We start from the raw sequence: 19,268 nt of genomic DNA on the forward strand, positions 1-19,268 counted from the left end.
TCACAAACCATTACATGGCACATTAATTTCTCAACAGTCTCATCATATACCATTCATACAGGATATCATGGGCTACAAATCTGCGCACATGAATAGAAAAATATAATGTTGTGTTATCTTAGCTCCAGATTTTACATTTGATTGATTATAATGACGTCCATTATAGATCATTTAAAATCATTCTTGGCTGTTGGTTGCAATGGTACCAGATGGGTTATATGGTACAATCACACAGAACGCTTTCCTCATCTCCACCTAGTGTCAAAGCAAAGACATGCACAACATTACTACTGTATGGGTAACACTGGATTTGGATAATAGAGCCTACAGATGGACCCGTTTATAGATGCTCAAGTACTATCTACAAACTTTAGCTCTAACCGTAGGAAGCTGTGGTGTTTCAAGTTAAGTCAAGTTATATAACAGAGTTGCAGTTGATAGTTTGAGCATCAATGAACCATTTATGCGGGACTATCAAAATAAAGTGACCAAAGTATGACAAATAATTAAGCTCTTTTACATTGATTTCACTGCGTACACAGTATACAGTTTTGTTTAAGATGTGAAAGTATAAGTCTTATCAGTCTTCCTACAGCACCACCACTGCTGGGCAGTTTCGCAGCTGAGCCAAACTGCAAACACAACGAATGATAAACAAAAAGTACAAAGAAACATAATAGGAAAAGATCATCTTGAAAATTGTAACTCTATACTGTACCTGTCTTGCCAGTTGCACCATCTTGAGATTACCTGGTCCCAAACAGTCTTCTGAGTACACAGACCTATAGGACAGAGATTGTTCCAGTATTAGTGGTTTCCTGTGTGAACAAAAAGTTGCCCTTACATCTTACTATGTAAATTCATACTGTTCGTTGATGACAATCAACTCTTTAGGACCATGAGTTTTTCCTGATCAGGTCATGTGGTCAGGAAAATCTTTCTGGCTCTATGACATTTGGCGATCATGTTTTATCTTTCCAAGGTCACAGATATAAAAGCCTAATTCATGGTAGCAAAGAGATTAACTTCCTCAAATCAATGACAGACTCAAGGGATGTCACGCTTGTCTTTACCATCACAGCTCTAAGTTCTCTTCCATCAACTGGGCCAGCCTGCTCCAGTCCATTCCCTGTAGTGCAACCCTGTGGAGGACAAGAGAACCCAACCGTTACATTACCAGGTAATGCTCACTTACAGATGCACTCTCAAACATTTGTATAACTTCAGCCAGTAGTTTTGAGTGGTGCTTACGAGCCAAAAGTGGTCCCTGTTTTTTTGTGTACTCTGTCATCAAATTGTGTACTACATCATCCATTTCATATGATATGTTACATCCTGCAAATGCATATATACTTTTTAAACATTACGAATTTGTTGTGCTTAAGATCCTAGATTGGATCTTTAAGCCATATCACAGAGACAGGCAATAACTCTGTGGGGGAGGATGTAGACAGAGGTTAGAGGGGTAGACCAGTACCGGATGGCTGCTGGTTCAAATCCAATAACTACCATCCACTGATGTTGTGCCTTTGCTATCGCACCAGGGGCACTATTGCCACTGAACCTGTGCGCCTCCAAACATCTCACACAAACCTGGCTTGATCTGCGAGCTCAGCAAAAGACTTCATGGCCTCAACCACTTCTGCTTCTCCTGAAAAAAAGAGGAGGACAGAGGGCCTAAATACGAATAGAGAACAAAGGTATTCCTTTTCATTATCATCTGATTCGTCTAGCCTACCGTTTAACATCGATGAAGTGATAATTCCATCAGTACAGGAAGAAAAACCGAAATTCCCAATGGAATTGAACTCGACCTTGGTGAACATTCCTGCCTGCCAACTGAGTTTACCGTGTGTGTGTGTGTCTTACAGTTGAGCCAGCGCTGTCAGATAAGCTAACCAGAACGGTGGCAGGTTGCTCATGTCCATAGGAGTGTAATCCCCTGTGTACAGTCAACACACAAACATGAACATTTAAAATGTTCATTGTAAAACTCAGTTACATAATGTATACATAAATGTTCAGCTCTAGATATATGTAAGAGGATGCACAAAGATACCCACAGGTGCCTTTAAAAACACGCATGCACAATCTCCCATAAGCCTAAAGAAATAAATTACCTTTCAAAAATCATTAATCAATCATTAGACCACACAGGGGGGGCTGAGTGTCTGCGGGGTGTTCTCTACACCCTTGTATTTGACTTATGAATTAAGGGCATCTGGTTGTCTAGGTATAAATTGAAAGTAAAAAACAAAACCTGCAGACACGGCCCTCCATGGAATGAATTTGACTCCCCTGCAGGGGTTCACAGTTGTCAAGCGTAGACTGGTAACTTTTTTTTATTTATTTGGCGCATGGAAACTAGAGGCCATGAATAACTTGATCAAAAAGAATGGCATCGATTGGCACTATTATAAGCAGTCTAACTTAAACCCTCATATCCGTCGCCCGGTTTGACATGAAGACTTGAAACTTTGTATGTAGGTGTCTTTCCTCATGTTGAACAAATTTGCCTCAATGTTCATCTCTTCGCTTAGTTTGAGAAAAGATAAAGGATTGGTTAAGAGATGGCTGAGTTATTGATAAATCAGAATAATTTTTTTTACGGGTCCATTTAAATCCTTAGGGTCATCAAAGCCATTAACATGATGTACCATGTTAAGTTTGCATTGATATCTTAAAAAATATGAAACTATTAGCACTTTCTTGACTTTGTAACGCGAATGCATAACATCATAATAAAAAATCTTCTCATAGACAAAGTCAGATTCACTCAAAATTTGCTCTTTGGACTTACAATAGTCCATAAAGAGTTTGAGAAATATATGGCAACATTATATGCATATTAGCACATACGCTAATATGCTACAATACGCAAGAAATACTTCAAAAATCTTCTTCTAGTGAACCATAGGACCAAATGACACCAAATGTGGAATTTAGGCCCATGGTACATCTTAACTAGTTTGAGAAAAGCTTATTGACAAATCAAAAATCTGATTTTATGCGTCAACATGTCCTATCAACGTCAAACTTGTCGTCGCTACCATGGATGTCCTTAAGATGAACCACACTTTATTTTAAGAATGTGAAATGTCAGAATAATAGTAGAGAATTATTTATTTCAGCTTTTATTTCTTTCATCACATTCCCAGTGGGTCAGAAGTTTACATACACTCAATTAGTACTTGGTAGCATTGCCTTTAAATTGTTTAACTTGGGTCAAACGTTTCAGCTAGCCTTCCACAAGCTTCCCACAATAAGTTGGGTGAATTTTGGCCCATTCCTCCTGACAGAGCTGGTGTAACTGAGTCATGTTTGCAGGCCTCCTTGCTCGCACACGCTTTTTCAGTTCTGCCCACAAATTTTCTGTAGGATTGAGGTCAGGGCTTTGTGATGGCCACTTCAATACCTTGACTTTGTTGTCCTTAAGCCATTTTTCCACAACTTTGGAAGTATGCTTGGGGTCATTGTCCATTAGGAAGACCCATTTGCGACCAAGCTTTCACTTCCTGACTGATGTCTTGAGATGTTGCTTCAATATATCAACATCATTTTCTGTCCTCATGATGCCATCTATTTTGTGAAGTGCACCAGTTCCTCCTGCAGCAAAGCAGCCCCACAACATGATGCTGCCACCCCCATGCTTCACGGTTGGGATGGTGTTTTTCGGCTTGCAAGCCTCCCCCTTTTCCTACAAACATAACGATGGTCATTATGGCCTAACAGTTCTATTTTTGTTTCATCAAACCAGAGGACATTTCTCCAAAAAGTATGATCTTTGTTCCCATGTGCAGTTACAAACCGTAGTCTGGCTGGTTATGGCAGTTTTTGGCTTCTTCCTTGCTGAGCGGCCTTTCAGGTTATGTCGATATAGGACTCGTTTTACTGTGGATATAGATACTTTTGTACCTGTTTCCTCCAGCATCTTCACAAGGTCCTTTGCTGTTGTTCTGGGATTGATTTGCACTTTCGCACCACAGTACGTTCATCTCTAGGAGACAGAATGCGTCTCCTTCCTGATCGGTATGACGGCGCGTGGTCCCATGGTGTTTATACTTGTGTACTATTGTTTGTACAGATGAACGTGGTACCTTCAGGCATTTGGAAATTGCTCCCAAGGATGAACCAGACTTGTGGAGGTCTACAATTGTTTTTCTGAAGTCTTGGCTGATTTATTTTGATTTTTCAATGATGTCAAGCAAAGAGGCACTGAGTTTGAAGGTAGGCCTTGAAATACATCCACAAGTACACCTCCAATTGACTTAAATTACGTCAATTAGCCTATTAGAAGCTTCAAAATCCATGCCATCATTTTCTGGAATTTTTATTTAAAGGCACAGTCAACTTAGTGTATGTAAACAATTGTTGGAAAAATGACTTGTGTCATGTACAAAGTAGATGTCCCAACCAACTTGCCAAAACTATAGTTTGTTAACAAGAAATTTGTGGAGTGGTTGAAAAACTAGTTTTAATGACTCCAACCTAAGTGTATGTAAACCTCAACTGTATATGACAAGCCCTGTTCCAGAGTGGAAGCTAAATGTGGCCTGTGTACCAAGTGTGTATCAAACTCTGAATCAGAGGTGTAGTGATCAGATCTCTGTAACTGAATATATTAGGTGCATAACCCAATCCCACATACAAAAGCCACAGTTGTGTGAGTTCAGCTACATTCAGCTCAGAATTGTTCCAACCTCAATAGAAAAAACAGCCAGCTGCTTTTGACTTGTGGCCTGCTCTGTTCGAGATCCTCTGTGAGCGAGTTTTAATGACTCCAACCTAAGTGTATGTAAACTTCTGACTTTAAAAACACGCATGCACAAACTCCCAATAACTATTGATCAAGTGGACTTTGTTTCATGCAAAATAATGTTAATTTTAATTATGCATATGAACAATTTGAAATATCGTGATTAGTAGATCAGTATAATCACATAATGTTGCCCTATTATGTGGTATGAATGTATTGAAAACTGGATCTTTTATTTTGGAAAATAAGAAACTGGAAGTTCTGCTGCTTGCGCACACAATCAGCATATACAATGAGTGTACAAAACATTAACAACACCTTACTAATACTGAGTTGTACCTCCCCCTTTTGCCCTCAGAACAGCCTCAATTCTTCGGGGCATGGACTCTACAAGGTGTCGAAAGCAATCCACTGGGATGCTGGCCCATGTTGACTCCAATGCTTCCCACAGTTGTGTCAAGTTGGCCGGATGTCCTTTGGGTGATGGATCATTCTTGATACACACGGGAAACTGTTGAGTATGAAAAAGCCAGCAGAGTTGCAGTTCTTGACACAAACCGGTGCGCCTGGCACCTACTACCATACCCTGTTCAAAGTCACTTAAATATTTTGTCTTGCCCATTCACCCTCTGAATGGCACACATACACAATCCATGTCTCAATTGTAAATATTTAACCTGTCTCCTCCCCTTCATCTACACGGATTGAAGTGGATTTAACAAGTGACGTCAATAGTTAAAGGTTAAATTAACAACAACAAAAAATGAATCATTGCTTTCACCTGGATTCACCTGGTCAGCCTGTCCTGAAAAGAGCAGGTGTTCTTAATGTTTTGTACACTCAGTGTATATATGTATAAATACTCATATTTATATAGAAACTCAATACATTAAGTATGATTACCTGCTGCATTCCAAGATAATCAACCTACAGCACTACACTTCACTTGCGTAATCCTTGTGGTATTGAGATAAACTTGGTAATGCTTTCACTATTTGCATATAAAGATAGTTCCTACATGATAGAGTGCTTGCTTTGTTATGAGACTGATCTTGTCATTTCTGACATCCTGTGAACCCTGTTGATTGCTGCTCGCAGCTGTATTTATCATTATTGTTAGCGTTAATATACTGGCAGTCTATAGGGGCCCCACAAGGGTGCGTGCTCAGCCCCCACCTGTACTCACCGTTCACCCATGACTGTGTGGCCACGCATGCCTCCAACTCAATCATCAAGTTTGCAGACGACACAACAGTAGAAAGCCTGATTACCAACAATGACGAGACAGCCTACAGGGAGGAGGTGAGGGCCCTGGCAGAGTGGTGCCAGGAAAATAACCTCAACGTTAACAAAACAAAGGAGCTGATCGTGGTCTTCAGGAGACAGCAGAGAGAGCACGCCCCTATCCACATCAACGGGACCACAGTGGAGAAGTTCCTTGCCGTACACATCACTGACAATCTGAAATGGTCCACCCACACAGATAGTGTGGTGAAGAAGGATGGAGATATGTTCCATTCACATTGTCCTTTCCAGGACAATTACAACAACTACAGTAACCATGCCAGCACAGTACAGCTTGGCTTGGTTTGGCTCAGCTCAGTAGTGTGAAAAGGGAGCGTTGTCTTTTTATTGCTGACCTGAACAACTCTGTCCTGAAGACCAGCAGTGACGAGGAGTTAATCCGTCTCTTCGTCACTGCCGGTCTTGGCCCTGATGGGTTTGGAAAGGTCCTACGCTAACAACTGAACAAAACAAAATAATTTGACACATGAGTAGAGTGATCTCCAGAGTAACATGTTATTCTTCTTAAACTTTCTGTGATGTAGAATTTCAGACTCTTCAGAGTGGCAGACACTATTGCACTGTTAAAGAAGAGAACGTTATAAAATTGTATAAACAAATAGGATGTCATTATTAACAGAAAGGGAGTTCGAGATAGAAAAGATAAGACCAAAAAAAAGGCAAAAATCAAGAAGTATATGACTTACTATGTGGTTAATCTATAAAATATAGAAGAAAAATGTAAAACAGTATTCTCTCAGGGACTTTCACAGGATACACTGTCATGAACTAGGCTCATGAGACATTTATAAGTGATATTCTTCAAGAATGAATGGGTATCATTAATTCAAATGAACAAAAATACCTAATAAATATCAGAGTGGGCCTTTAAATAGAGAGACTGTAGTGAAGACACTTACCACCTGGCAAGGAATGTTGGTATCATATTTGAGAATGAAGTTCTGCTTTGTCAAAGCAGTACTGGAAAAGAAAGCGTGCAGGGACTCAAATGAGCATTAACCATGTCAGATCTCTGAATGTTTGGCTATGAAAAGCCAACTGACATTTACTCCGGAGGTGCTGACCTGTTGCATCCTCTTCAACCACCGTGATTATTATTATTTGACCCTGCTGGTCATTTATGAACATCTTGGCCATGTACTGTTTTAATGTCAAACCAGCACAGCCATAAGAGCACTGGCCACCCCTCAGAGCCTGGTTCCTCTCTAGGTTTCTTCCTAGGTTCCTGCCTTTCTAGGGAGTTTTTCCTAGCCACCGTGCTTCCACATCTGCATTGCTTGCTGTTTTAGGTTTTAGGCTGGGTTTCTTTATAGCACTTTGTGACATCGGCTGATGTAAAAAGGGCTTTATAAATACATTTGATTGATTGATATGAGCGGCATGTTGTAGGTTTGGCAGGGTATTCCTGTTGCTAGGCAGAATAGTGGGCAAGCCACTTGGTGTAGTCTGACAGCCCCTGTGATATCCAGAAGAGAAATACATATTGTCAACATACATCATCATCATCAAATCACTCTTTCCAATAGAGCTAACACTCTAGTCATACCACCTTCCTTCCACTATATTGTGATGCTTAAATGATTTTCTATCTATTCCCATGCTCTCCAGTGGACATTTACAAATCTCATTTCATAACAACTTGAACTGAAACTTACACTATAGTAACACCATTTGTCATTCAACATATTCCGTTAACTGAGCTGGAACCCTGTGGGCAGTTTCATGCCAAACACAGGTAACTTCTCCTCATTGATAATCCACTGCTGGGTGAAAAGACAAACAGGGAGTCTTGTGACGCGAGTGTTAGTTGCTAACTGATTTGATAGACAGTACTAACAATACAGTAATAACCTGGGTTGGGGTCAATCCAGTTTTCAATTGAGAAAGTGAATTGAAATTCAAATCATGACTAGAAAATCCTTCTATAAAACAGGCAATTATTAATACATTTCACTTCCAGAAGTCACTGAATTGAAAACTGAACCCAAACATTCCCATGTTCACAGTCCTTACTGACCCAGAACCTGCTGAAGGTCCGGTCTGGGCTTGTGGCTGCAGGATAAGGAAATCTGAGAGGTAAGGCAGTGTGGCGTTGTAAAGGCAGTAGAACACCACACTGGCCAGACGCAATGGTGTCACTCCCTCCTGTGACTTCTCAAGGAAGCGAGTTATCCTAAAATACACAGAGATACCTAGGCTTTTCGGCTTTTCTGTTGGTGGCAAATGACCCATACAGTCATCAAATGTGAGTACTGTTATCAACAATATATTGGTATCAAGATGGGTTGATTTTTCCTGTTGCCTACCAGTGGGTCTCAGAGCATACCCCCACTATACCCCTTGAGCTGCTCTTCTCTCCCTCCTCTTGCTCATAGTATATGGCCAGCTCTCCATGCTAAGTCAAAGAGAGAGATACTAACATGTAAACAAGGCCAAAAAACCTACTCCACTGTGAATTTGGTTACAGTTTCTCAGAGGTGAGGTATATGTTGTTATTCACCAGAAGGAGCACATATGTTATCTTACCTTGGAGCTGAAGAAGCGGAGAACCTGAGCAATATCAAAGTTCTGGTCTGCACAGAACATATCCCCTGCAATCTGTGAGTTATCAGCCACTGCTCCTAGCCGGCCCTCGAGGGTGGTGCTGCCGTCATTCGCTACATTCTCCACAGGGAAGTTATTAGCCGTTGCCCAGCACTCAAAGTGCTTATACCTGGAATGGGAGAAAAGTGTCAATACTGTTACTACATGTTACTGTACTTACTTGTCTGCATTTGTGACCAGATAGACCTCACTGCACAACTGCCACCTGGAGAGAAATGAATATTCCAAAGTTAAAGGGATTCAATAATGTATTTATGTAAACTGGGACTGAGTATAAGACATGTAGTACAGCAAAACTGTACGGGCAGTCGACAGTAATTAACTTGACTGATAACTCACTTGTTCACGTCTCCCACCAGGAATCCAGGATTTTATTTTCTCCTATCCCAGACAACAATGCATTTGGTACCCCAGTCAGCTGTCCATACAAACCTGTGACATCATTCTAGAAAAATTACAAATATAGAGTAAAGGGATGTGGGTTTGGCAGTTGTTGCACACCTTAGAACTTTATTTACTCTTCTTAAAATAATATTCCCCCAAAATATGTTGATACTTGAATCTATTTCAGCAGGCCTATAGCATAGTGACCAGTTGTCGCTCACACCTCAGCTTGCCCTACAGTCATGAAGGTGAATAGGGATAGACTTACGTAACACTCCGAGACTGACTGAACGCTGCGTCATTGAACATGCCCTTTTCTTCCTGAGAAAACTAAACTAAATCTTTGCATTATTTTGGTAGTTTGCCTACCTTGTGCGGCGGTAAGTCTGATTTGGTATTATTTAAGTGCATTTTATGTGTTTGTGTGCATTGACCTGCTTGTGTTGTGAAATGAACCAACCACGTATGCGAACTCTGCACCCAAACCTCGCCTGCTCACATAAACAATTTACCTTCATCCGAGTTTATAGAATGGTGCTGTGGCCAGCTACCAATAAAATGCATATTATTTTCTTGGCCCTAGTCTTATTCGCTTGTAAACGACATCAAATACATTGGTTTATGCGATACAGTACAATAAACAGCAAAATTGTGTACCCATACGATTTCACGTCGAAATGTGACTGCTACACTGTAGCCTAATTCTTAAAGAGCCAGAGTCTCCGAATGCTGACCCCCTGCCGACGAGTTCCCATAAATTGCAGTAACATTAGAAAACATAGTTCATAAGTCCATATTACTTGTATATTTTTGTTTAATTAAAAATGCTAATGACAATCACACATGATGTACTAGGTTAGCTAATGATGAAATGAAAACTCAGAATGATACAACTGATGTTCATAGTGGATTCAATAAGTGAACCGAACAGAAAGCGCTCAAACACTTTACGTTTTTCACTCAATTGTGAAGTTCCATCATTTACCAATACAAAGATCCTTTATTACAATATATATATATAATTGTAATACATATTCCACTGACAACTTTAGAAAAACAAAGTGCTGAGCCATTTCTGGAAGTGGGGACATCTGATACTAGATGTATCTGATGTAAATGTATTTTGAAACTTACACTAAGAGTTACTAAATATACTTGATACAATGAAGCGCAATTGTGTCAAAGGTAAAAAAGCTAAACAATTGTATGTACATGACATCTGAATAGCTGCGGGGAAAATCTTTACTTATAAGAGCTAAGATGGTTTTCCGTATGTAAAATGTGACCGTTTAATGACCTATCTGCAAACTCCTTCAGACTGATTTTGTAGTGAAGTGAGAATTTTCTTCTGGTTTGAGGTCCAAAGTTCTGTCACAAGGTAATTCTACCATTCCTCCACTGAGATATTCAAATTCTATGATCTAACATCCTTCTTCTCCCCTGACTATCCATGCTGCCCATCACTGAGGGTCTGCTGTTGCTGCTCCAACAATGCCATTCTGTCGCATCTGGTTCCTCAGAATCTGGTTCTTGGATTTCCAGTCTTCTACCTGTGCAAAATTGGAGGGGAAAAGCAGCTCAAACAAAGCCTATTATTACAGCTGATGCATGGATTTGTGAAAAGCTATCCTATGGTTTGGTATTTTGTTTGCAAGTGACATTTTCAGCATGTTTGAGGGGTACAGTTTCAGCACAGCGAGGTGCAGAACCCCTAACCTTGATCACTTTATAAGTAGTTAATAAGTTGTTGTTTGGATGCACAGTGATTCGTAGATCAGTGATGCTGCGCAGTCTGACTACAATGCTGTCAAATCTCCAACACACATTTTTTCTGTGGTTATGTGTGATTGCATACAATTAGTGTTGCAGTAAGTAGGTGAACAGGATTGATGATAGAACAAAAATCTCTCTCACTCACTAATCCTACAGCCTGATCAGCAAAATCCAAATCTGAACCTAATTTGAAAGCGTGAATGAATCATAGTAGGCTGCGTTTACACAGGCAGCCCAATTCTGATCTTTTCCCACTTATTGGTCTTTAGACCAATCAGATCTTTCTACAATAATTGGGCAACATATCAGAATTGGGCTGCCTGTGTAAACACAGCCATAGTGTCTTACCTCCTGCCTCAGTAGTTGGTTGTCCATTCTGAGCCTCTCCAGGGTGCTTAGGTCATCCCCTAGTCTGAGGTTGTTCTGCCGAAGCTCCTGGATATAGTCACAGGCTTTGGAGAGGATCCCACCTTTACTCTGGACCAAAACAGAAAGACCGTGTCACCCTCTCCCATGTAGGGCCAGGATGTTTTTCCTGAGAATGTGTTCTGACAAGGAAAAACTCTAGGTCCTCAATTTTATAACTAAGTTCTTTCTAGTCAGTTGACATGTTCATGAAAAACTCTTGGCAATACCCATGAGACTTGAGTGTGACCCATTTTATGGTGATACTGACCTCATTACTGATACTGACCTGCCCTGACTTGGTAGGGTCAATGTTGCAGTCTGGGATGGTCTTTGAGAGCGTGACAATCCAGTTGTTGATCTTGTCCCTGCGTCTACGTTCAACTTGGAGACAAATTACACAATAACACATTTGAGTAGGCAAGCAGGGCAACATATGATTCTGTGCTCAACGTGACATGCAAACCCAACTAGCATTTAATAGACATTTCATATGAAGTATTGTATGAGTAATTTATGATAGGTATCTAGGTCTCACCCTCGTTGTGCTGGGCTCGCCTTTTGTCATCTCTAGAAGTGCGTGGGACCTCTGATTTTCTACAAGACACAATCAGCATAGACATGAATAAACAGATATTATCATGGAAACCATTGTCATACACAGCATACATCCATATGTGCAGCTAAAACAGTAACAAGGCTAAGTAATTAAGACCCAACACAAAAAGAAACATGAATGTGCATGGGACAGTGTGACTAACTAGTATGGTAACTGTGATGCTTCCCCTGGCTTCTCCAGTCCAATACCTACTGTACTGATCAAAATGGCAGCTTACGTGTTGTAAGGTTGTGTGCGAGGTGCAATGGACCTCTGGTTGGCTCCCGTCAGCACTTCCTGGGGGGACATCATCACATACAACTGCCCTGAAACAAAGAAGTCCCTTGCTTCCTTCAATCCAAATTGGCCATATAAATGTATCAATATCAAATGTCAATCAAAATGGAAAGCCAATTGGAAATAAATGCATAACTTGATGGAGCATAGAAATGGGATCTATTCATTCTATGTGATTGAGTCTCCTTAATCTCCTCACCAGTGGGAGTGCTCTGACTTAGATGCGTATCAGATGCCTGCACCACGCTGGTTACCATGGTGCCTGGTGAAGTATCAGCGATGGTGGCAGGGTAGTAGGTGTAATGCGTCTCAGTGCCGTCCCCTTCCAACCCCTCGGACTGAGAGAACACAGCCTACAGTAAGAGGACACCTTTGTCAGTGTTGAATAACAATCAGAACTGTACACAGTGAGGAGTAGAAGTAGAGGAATAGAGTAGAGAATCTGTATTATCCCAGATTAAAAACAATGCTGTTTGATTTACAGAATCTGATTGAATACTACTAGCCTGGCGGACAAAACTGGTTAAAATGTATGTGATTACAACCAGAAACAGGTTGAAATGACTCATTTTGGCATCATTTCAAACCAGTGTTTCCCGCTGGGAGAGCCCCAAGTCTTGCTCGTATAAATTTTCACCTGGGTCATAGGTTGTGTGGCTGCAGGAAATCCAGTGAGCACACTGACTGCTGTGGCTCCATCACTTTGAGCCTCCAACTGTCCATCAGACACCTGGATGACTCTGTATGTCACCTTCAGCAAAAGAAAACACACAGGTTTGCTGAGCGAAACATCAAATCGGTAATTAGTAATGACAGAAGACTGAGCCTCAGAAAACTGTGGATGGGCATTTGCTGGGCTCAGAGCTCTAGCTCAGAAACTTCAGCTAGATCTATTGAGCCCTGTAGAGTATGTTCTCCCTAACTGTACCTGCCCAGCGGGAGGGTAGTACAGCTCCCCTACCTGCCCCCCAGCTCCCTCCGTCTTGAATAGATACTTTATGGGATGCTCTGAGGAGAAGGTGGCGGCAGACTGAATGGTGGCGATGGCAGCTGATGGGTCATCAGCTGTAGCCACTGCACCTGAAAGAGCAAAAGTCTCTATAATATAAGAAAGAAACTACCATGGGTGTCTTCTGATGTTTTGAGGGGCATTAATTCCTTTCCACATGACGTTACCTTCTTCAATGACATGTGAACTTTCATCCGGGTCTGGGCTTTTCTGTTGACTACATAACAAAATGAGAAGAACAATCTGGTAACACACCGCTCTTTCAACTTTTACTAGAATATGATCATCCAGCCCAACACTCAAATTCATTACAACAAATCATGTGGAAGTAGCTTTGGTTAAAAATGGATGATGGTTAAATACATTTATTGTTAACTCACCCCTTCATTTTCACAGTGTCAACTGGAAAGAGAATCTCCTTCATTCACCCGGGAGATAAACAGGCTTGAGGAAAATGGACACGTTGGTTATTTTTTGGGGGAAACAATCTAGGCTACAGAAACCCAATCACAAATCTGAAACATCTGATTTCCAAACATTGGTACAGGCTCTGCGTGTATTCAACTAGAATATAGAAAGCCTTCAAGGAACAAGCTATACTGTGTGTTTAATTGAAGTGATAACAGTACTCTTTAGGCCCCTTCAGTAGTTAGTCAACGTTACACACTACAATGTAGCCGCGAGCGTAGAACCTCATTCAGCAAATAACTAGCGAACATTACCCTGTAACTTTAGCAGATGCATTATATTGCTGAAGACGTCATGCAAACAGCTGCAACGAAATATCAAAATTCTAAATGGCGAATCCAGCTTTCTAAAGTAGTAAGTTAACTAACCATACACTAACACATACCGATGTTTACTTGTTGTATAAATGAAGAATATGGAGCTAGCATTAAGCTGCATTATTCCAGCGGTTCCTTCAAGCTGCGACGGGTCAGTTCAACAAAGCATCTTTGCTATAGCTAATGTTGTGATTTAACGTAAACTAGCTATTTAGCCAGTAATAATGCCAAGCAAATGTCCAATATGTGGTATTTGTACAACACTGCTTGAAACATCGAAGAAAATAGCTACATACAAGATCGGAAAATTGTAGCTACTTACCGTCCAATTGGCCCCTCCCCAGTTGTTTGTCAACATTACTGGCTGTCTGCGCCAATGACTGAATGGTCTGCGCATGTACCAAATTTTCGGTGCGCTTAATTTACACCGTATGGCGTGCTCAATAGCAGATTTGGCCTGTTTACCATTGCACTACTCCTCTAAATTGTGCCGGGTAAGATAAATCAAACGGATCTAGAGTTGTGGCTATCTTTACCGGGCTTCATCAACTGTGCAGATCTAGGATCAGCATTTTAACCACACCACTGGTATAAATCAAGAGATACAATATAAAACCGATTCTGAATCTGGTACCGTGGGCAAGTACATTAACAGTTATTTTGGCCCTAAGGGGTTCACTGTTTCACTACTTTGTAGGTCTATCAGGCAGACAGTTATGTGAAAGTTAATCTAAATTCCAAAATGAATGATGCCTGCATGCACCGTAACTCTGGCTTGTTTTGTTGTAGTCTCTATTTTCCCGCTCAATACCCAACGAATTGCTAGTGATGAAAAAGTGACTGGCTGGACAGCGCCCGAGGTTCGAACCCATTTACAAAGTTATAGAATATGGAATGCCGTTTGGGTCTTTACGTGTCAAACAAGATACACATCAAATAACACTATTCTATAATAGAATGTCGTGTGTGATGAATTTGCACGTGCAAGCCAAGCGCCACCACTACTATCAGTAGCATTGTCAAAGCTGTATAACAAAAGTCTGCAAACAAGCACACACTGGCCAAGAACGATGTGTTTACAATACCGCGTTGGTAATAAGGCATTATTTGACCGCAACTTCTGGGGTAGCTAGCTTTAGCTTGGTACCTAGCTAGCACCAGCCTGAAAACAATGACCAGTAGAAACTGCAGTAATTTTCATTATTCTTAACAAGTATTTAGGAATCCTTGTGAGTAAGTATTTGCTAGGTAGCCACTTGTTCGCCTATTGGAATTGAGCATCAGTTCATGAAAATAAATAGCTAGCCAGCTACTTAACCCTGTTGCCCAAAGCTAACGCTATAAGCAGCCAGCTAGCTTCACCCTTGCTAGTGACGCTCGACAGGACCGGGTTATGTGTTGTGAAGCTAGAAACAATACGGATTAGGCACAACAGTGGAATTTGCGGTTGCCATATTTAGAATAGACGTTAAACAAGGTTGGAATGTGAAGCAATGCAATGGGGTATCAGTCTACTCAGTGACACGCACAGAACATAACTGTTAAGAGTTTACGCAAATATTAGCGTTGTAGCTCTTATCACGGGATTGTGACTGTGTGAAATCACCTCACCAGTCAGCCTATTGTGTGTATTGACATTCATATTGCACTGTACAGCTTTACCTAAGGATTGGGGATCAATGAAACGGGGTATCAGTGTACTCAATACCCAATATATGTTTTTCCCAACGTCTTCCTCAGAGTTATCAGACTCCAAAACATCCACGCAGTATTGTTTTTCCTTGGGAATAGTGTTCAATACATATAGGTTGACAACAAATGTGTCTCAATTCACAGTTGTTTCAGAGTCCCGCAATAATAGACAGGTCAAATAGTGCTGTTTGATTACAAATAGTGAAATCATGCCATAATGGAATAGATCATGCTAAACGAGGTTGGAATGTTCTTATATGAATTCAACAAAAGACAATTTGTTATTTTGACAAAAATATTTTGAAATCACACTGGACGTATTAGACTTTAGAATTGCATTGGGGGCATACTTATTTCACTATAAAGCCTTACCTATGGATTGTGGATCAATGACATGGGGTATCAGTCTACACACAGAGAACATTAGTGTCGTAGCTTTTATTGCGGGACTCTGACACCACTGTTAATTGAGCCACATTCTGCCCCAGTCAACCTACTATATGTATTGAACATTATTCCAGAGGAAAAACAATACTGCGTGAATGTTTTGGAGCCTGATAACGCTGAGGACTTTGGGTAAGGCTGTACAGTACAATATCAATGTCAATACGCACAATGGGCTGACTGGGAGGTGATTTCCCACAGTCAAAGTCCAGCAATAAGAGCTACGACGCTAATATTTGCATAAACTCTTCACAGTTGTGTTCTGTAGGTGTCACCGAGTAGACTAATACACCACTTCATTGCTCCACATTCCAACCTTGTTTAACATTAAGTATGGCATGATTCCACCAATTGTAACCTTATGCATCCCTTTCAAACAGGGACTTTTATTTTGAAGGCGAAACGCAAATTACACTATTGTGGTTAATCCTTATTGTGGCTAACTTCACAACACATAACCTCTTTCCGGTCAAGCGATACTAGCCAGATGAAGCTAGCTGGTTGCTTATAACGTTAGTTTTGGACAACAGGGTTAAGTAGCTGGCTAGCTAGTTATTTCAATAGGAGAACAACAAATGGCTACCTAGCTAATACTTACTCGCATGGATTGCTACGAATATTGAAAATGACTGCAGTTTCCACTGGTCATTGTTTTCAGGCTGGTTGCATTGGTGCTAGCTAGATATCCCAGAAGTTGCTAATAACATATTTGCAAACATTTTAGATCCTGATCTCATTTCAAATGCTCACACAGACGTCACTGAGCTATGCCGCCGCAGTATTTTGTGTGGGAAATTCGTTTCTTACCCAAATAAGCATCTTATATGCTCCAGGCGGTCAGCTGACCTGTTTGTTGGGGTAGGTAGTGCATTTAGGAGAGGATCTTTCATAGTGACATGAATACCACAGGCCATAGCAGGGTGTGAGCTTGATGTAACATCAACCCCATGGTAGAGCAAGCTTTGATGTGTTCTGGGGAGAGGAAGGTTATTGTGTTCATTTACATGTACAAAGTCATCCACTTGAGGAATATTGTCAGGGTGAGTTCTCTGCAGCAGTGGGCCTAATCTTTGTTCCTTTTACAATGACGATTTTAGCATGTAAATCTTGGTGGGGCAAAAAAAAAAAAAAACATAGTCGCATGCCAGCAAAGCCACTACACAACACAACACTAAACAGTACATTATTTGGACTATAACGTTGACAAACGGTGCCCACAAACTGTTAGAGCTTACATAAAGCTGTCCTAACAGTTGAGTCCCAATACTAGTCCCAACATCTTAGTACTGTTACATCTGGCTATCAGCGGAACCTTGTCTGGTAGTCGAAACAGTTCATTTAGCCTCATTTACTGCCTTTAAAAAAACATAGCTGATATGGCTGACTTGCTTTAACAAATCTGATTTCTACTGACAATTACAAACTATGGCATTAAGGGATGATGAGCGGATAAGAGACAATCCGTAATTTCGATTAAGACAATAATGAGCGAGCTAGGACGGACATAGTCAATATAACTACTTGTTCAGCACTTTTGAAGTGTACAGCGACAGAATTCAGAACATGGGCCGTTCTTACAGTATTCTCCCTGTACACCAAGTCAGAACTGTAGGATAAATAAAGGCAGACAATGAAAGCTCTTACAATATTCAATGATGACATTTCTCTAAAACAGACTATAGGCTACATGTGCACCCCCAAGTCAGAACAGTAGGCTAAGTTAAGAGGGGGAAAAGGACAAAATTAGTAGGGTGAGGCACATTGGTTACTAACAGCTTACTACACAACATACACTTAGTATTACTTTCTTGGCTACAGTATACATATCTCCCTGGCATATTGGAAAACTTGGAACTTGGAAAAAACATGGTTGAACCATGACGTTAGTGATCTTCAGGTCGGAGATTTAGTTAGAGGCCCAAGTTCCCGACTTGGAATTCCGAGTTGGATGACAGTTCAAAACATATTTTCCCAGTCAGAGTTCATTTTTTGCAGAGTTCCCACTTGTCTTGAACTTACTGAAGTTGGACATTTCCCAGTTCCGAGTTTCCAGTTGTTTTGAAAGCAGCAGAAGTCATGCTAGATTGACAGCATGGCCAATGTTGAATGTTTATCCTTTTAAACTTGGAAAAGAGACCCTTAAACACAGACTTGGACCACACATTCACTCCACTGAATAGCAGGCTAGGGTTGCTTTGCAATGCTTGCAGTTAGCCACTAATTCCATCCAAACCACTTAGTGTTGAATTTGCAATTTCCGACTTGTTGTGTAATGTTTATGTTAAATGTTCGATGAGCACCGATACGTCTTATCTATAATTTATCTTCATATGACAAGGATTGAAAAGGATTTGCCAGTAGATTGTCAACTTGATTCATGATGATGACTGCTAGCTTGCTAGCAAAAATTTTGAAAGTATGATGTTGACATGATCAGTACAATCAAAGCTACTGTGTCAAAGCTACTGATATAACGTGATTTGATGTCATTTTATCTGTGGCCTTCTTGGATGGGTATTTACAATGTAACACTTTGGCAGCACCCAAGGGGCTTGCATTTTCGAGCTCTCCCCTTAGATTTAGCTGTGATGTGGTTTCCCCATGAGTGACAGAACACTGAGCCAATCATGGCGCAACTAGAGAACATTACCAACCCCTACTCTCCGTATTTTCCGCTGGCTGCCCCACCACCACAGAAAGCACTGAGCTAGGCTGAAACACCTGCATTTTGGAGCTGCCTTACTCAAGAAAGAAAAAAAGAGACCATCTTTGTATGCAGCTTTATTAACTCAGTGATTATTATTCATTTTTTTTTTACATTGTTTGCAAACTGATATGTGACACGTATTAATGCTAAAATAACATGCAAAACAGGACCACTTTTTTTTTTTTAAAGCTAAACTGTCCTGAATGATGTGTCACAGCTGTCCTGTTATGTGGTGAACATTTGTATTTTTTCCACTCAGCTAACTCCATTTGTTTTTATTCACCTAATTTCATCAAACTTTTAGGGCTGCATTGCAGCTTTCCCCAGTCATATGTGCCTTTTGACAATACAACAGGACCCCGTTCTCTGTGGTGAGGATGTCACAATTAAAGGGCACGGACCGGGGACATGCTGGGTACTCGCAATTCAACCTGAGGCTGTTGTCTTCACTGATACAGGCAATACATTTTCCAAAATCCCATTTCTTCTTTGCTGAACAGGTGACTGAA

The 19,268-nt window shown here is 40.8% G+C and overlaps 1 protein-coding gene and 1 pseudogene across 5 annotated transcripts; both read right to left on the minus strand.

The window, feature by feature from the left end:
• Positions 1-177: 177 nt before the first annotated feature.
• LOC120018630 lies at positions 178-9,104 on the minus strand (annotated as a pseudogene).
• Positions 9,105-9,845: 741 nt separating this feature from the next.
• On the minus strand, positions 9,846-14,526 carry LOC120018276 (upstream stimulatory factor 1-like). Of its 5 annotated transcripts, none has more exons than XM_038961385.1 (11): positions 14,239-14,526; positions 13,512-13,575; positions 13,299-13,348; positions 13,051-13,202; positions 12,760-12,873; positions 12,322-12,475; positions 12,064-12,151; positions 11,766-11,824; positions 11,499-11,611; positions 11,171-11,299; positions 9,846-10,599 (listed from the first exon to the last, which is right to left on the minus strand). In XM_038961385.1, exons 2-11 carry the CDS (start codon positions 13,553-13,555, stop codon positions 10,510-10,512), a joined length of 993 nt encoding a protein of 330 aa, XP_038817313.1. In that variant the 5' UTR covers positions 13,556-13,575; positions 14,239-14,526; the 3' UTR covers positions 9,846-10,509. The 5 variants fall into 5 exon arrangements, with proteins under 5 accessions (XP_038817313.1, XP_038817315.1, XP_038817316.1 ...); XM_038961387.1 differs by having other exon boundaries at positions 11,517-11,611; positions 14,239-14,516; XM_038961388.1 differs by having other exon boundaries at positions 13,084-13,202; positions 14,239-14,513.
• Positions 14,527-19,268: the final 4,742 nt, after the last annotated feature.

This window comes from Salvelinus namaycush, chromosome 23, assembly GCF_016432855.1.
Source record: "Salvelinus namaycush isolate Seneca chromosome 23, SaNama_1.0, whole genome shotgun sequence".
NCBI classification, from domain to species: Eukaryota; Metazoa; Chordata; class Actinopteri; order Salmoniformes; family Salmonidae; genus Salvelinus; species Salvelinus namaycush.